Source organism: Ovis aries, chromosome X (genome assembly GCF_016772045.2).
Source record: "Ovis aries strain OAR_USU_Benz2616 breed Rambouillet chromosome X, ARS-UI_Ramb_v3.0, whole genome shotgun sequence".
Classification (NCBI taxonomy): Eukaryota; Metazoa; Chordata; class Mammalia; order Artiodactyla; family Bovidae; genus Ovis; species Ovis aries.
In genome coordinates, this window is record NC_056080.1 from 35,184,253 (window position 1) to 35,186,851 (window position 2,599).

The 2,599-nt window shown below is 46.1% G+C and overlaps 1 protein-coding gene across 1 annotated transcript; it reads left to right on the top strand.

The window, feature by feature from the left end:
- Positions 1 to 883: 883 nt before the first annotated feature.
- Positions 884 to 2,114, top strand: LOC101121660 (melanoma-associated antigen B16-like). Its single transcript, XM_027973855.3, has 2 exons — positions 884 to 1,190; positions 1,254 to 2,114. The coding sequence occupies exons 1-2, from the start codon at positions 884 to 886 to the stop codon at positions 1,964 to 1,966; spliced, it is 1,020 nt and encodes a 339-aa protein (XP_027829656.1). The 3' UTR covers positions 1,967 to 2,114.
- Positions 2,115 to 2,599: the final 485 nt, after the last annotated feature.

The window sequence follows — 2,599 nt, forward strand, 5'->3', positions numbered from 1 at the left end:
AGGTAGTTAGAAAGTGTACTTCCTCAGTTCATCCTGGGCTGACTCTGAAAGATAGGGAACTCTTGTATGCAGACAGATTGGCACCAGTTTGCAGAGTGATCAAGTCTGAGGCCCTGTCAGTAGTCACAGCAAAGACACTGAATACTGAGAGAACACTGACCCCAGTAGAAGAGGGATAACAAAGAGTTCAGCCCTGCACTGTTGTCAGTGTTGAGTCTACGGGCAAAGATGTCGAGTGGCTGTGTCCTCTAATTATCCCAGTTAGATCTCAGTAGGTCAGGGCTTTGTTCTAAGTGGCAGTGTTATGGCAGCAAGCAGAGATCCTCAGACTTACGTAGATTCAAAGTAACATAACCAAGTGAAAATAGGGGGACCACAACACCAACAGAGATAGCATCTACAATTTTAACTTCGTTGTCATCCCTGGGAAATCACAGGTAGAGATTCTGGAGAAGGTACCTAAGTACATCCTCCTCAGTCATTTTAGGGGATGTGACATTACTTGGTCTTAGGAGAATAGCCTCATATTTAAGCACGGGAGAAGAGATCCTGGCACGGGCCAAGGTAATGAAACTGAGTGAGGACTGATGGAACCACCCTTTTCAGAAGGGTAATGGTGCTACAGAGACACAATACACCTGCCTATGTGATCCCTGAGAATTTTTAGCCTGGGTTGACTGCCTGGTCCCTGAGGAACTTTAAGATTTCTCCTTCATGAGGGACACAGCAGCCAGGAGACCTGTGAGACTCTACAGCACTGTTAGCAAAAGTCCATTGAAGGCAACTTTTATCTGAGCCAGCACAGTTGAGTATACCAGCTGAGGCCACTCATATCTGCCTTCTTTCCCTTAGGTGGTGATATCCCATTGCCCACTGCTGCCAAATGCCGCCCATAAGAATCAAACTGTCTAAGCGTTTTAAGAATTCACGACGTGCACAGTATCAATCCCGTCGAGCCTCCACTCAGTCCCAGGACCTGGAGATTGCACAGCTCTCCAGAGCTCTGGAGGAGACCCATCTCTTCTTGTGTCCTCAAATGCCTGGAAATTTGAAGGCAGCTCCTGGTGGTGATAATCCCAGTTCTCCTCAGGGTCCTCAGAGTTTCTCTGCATCTTCCATTGGCATCACAGCCTCTGCATCCAGCAAATCAAGTGAGGTCTCTATGAATCAAGGTGAGGAGAATAGTCCAGGCACCTCAGAGGCTGTGCCAGGCACTTCAGAGGCTGTGCCAGGCACTTCAGAGGCTGTGCCAGGCACCTCAGAGGCTGTGCCAGATTTCATGAATGTGCCTGTGCATTCTGTAGATAGTAAAGTAGCTGTGTTGGTGAATTTCCTGCTGCTCAAGTATCGAATGAAAGAGCCAGTAACAAAAGCAGATATGCTCCAGGTTATCAACGATTGTGAAGTCCACTTCCCTGAGATCCTCCTGAGAGCTTCTGAGCGCATAGAGATGCTCTTTGGCCTTGATCTGAAGGAAGTGGATCCTACCAACCACTGCTATGGCATTTTCATTAAATCAGGCCTCACCTATGATGGCATGATGCACGGTGAAGCAGGTGTGCCTAAGACCGGCATCCTGATACTTATCCTGGGTGTGATCTTCATGAAGGGCAACCATGCCACTGAAGAAGAAATTTGGGAAGTTCTGAATGTGACTGGGCTATATTCTGGGAAGAAGCACTTCATCTTTGGGGAGCCCAAGCAGCTCATCACCGAAGATTTCGTGAGGGAAGGATACCTAGAGTTCCGGCAGGTGGCCAGCGCTGATCCTGCACAGTCTGAGTTCCTGTGGGGCCCCAAAGCTCATGCCGAAACCACCAAGATGAAGGTCCTGGAGTTCATCGCCAAGGTTCACGGGACTGACCCAAGTTCTTTTCCATCTCAGTATGAGGAGGCTTTGCAAGATGAAAAAGAGAAAGCTCAGGCCAGAATTTCAGCCAAGTGTCTCTACCACTCCAAGTTCTAGTGTCGAGACTAGCAGCCTCTTCCTCAACTAGGGGAGTCAGGGATAGTTCTTCATGCATTGTTCAAAGAGGCAGTTAGTGTTCATAGAATTTAGATTTGAGGTGGGGCTGAAAGGAGTACAGTATATATGACCGTGTGTCCCTATTTTATATGTGTAACTTGAAAATTTATTCTTTTTTGATATATGCATTATTCAAATGATTCTTTTAGTATAGGTTTAATTGCTTTCAAAACTTTGAGTGATTATTAATGATGCGTTTCATGTTGTAATAAGATTTAATTGTAAGAGCTCTGTTGTTTTAGAAATTGTGAATCCATCCATTTTATTTTGTCATCTGAAACAAGATAACATGATACTGTTGTAGGCGTGCGTGTATATGTGCTAAGTCACTTCATTTGTGTCTGACTGTTAGTGACCCTATGGGCTGTAGCCCACTAGGCTCCTTTGTCCGTGGGAATTTCCAGATAAGATTACTGGAATGGGTTGCTTTGCCCTCCTCCAGGGGATCTTCCAGACCAGAGATCAAGCACAAGTCTCCTGCATCTCCTGCATTTCAGGAAGATTCTTTATCTGCTGAGCCACCAGGGAAGCCCACTGCTATAGACATTTCCTTGCAAATGTGAAAGAAATTGA

Excerpts from the sequence above, each read along its gene's own strand:
- LOC101121660 (XM_027973855.3), top strand. The coding sequence starts at position 884 with ATGCCGCCCATAAGAATCAAACTGTCTAAGCGTTTTAAGAATTCACGA. Across the intron at positions 1,191-1,253 it reads AGGTGAGGAGAATAGTCCAG|GCACCTCAGAGGCTGTGCCA; the intron begins GCACCTCAGAGG and ends AGGCTGTGCCAG.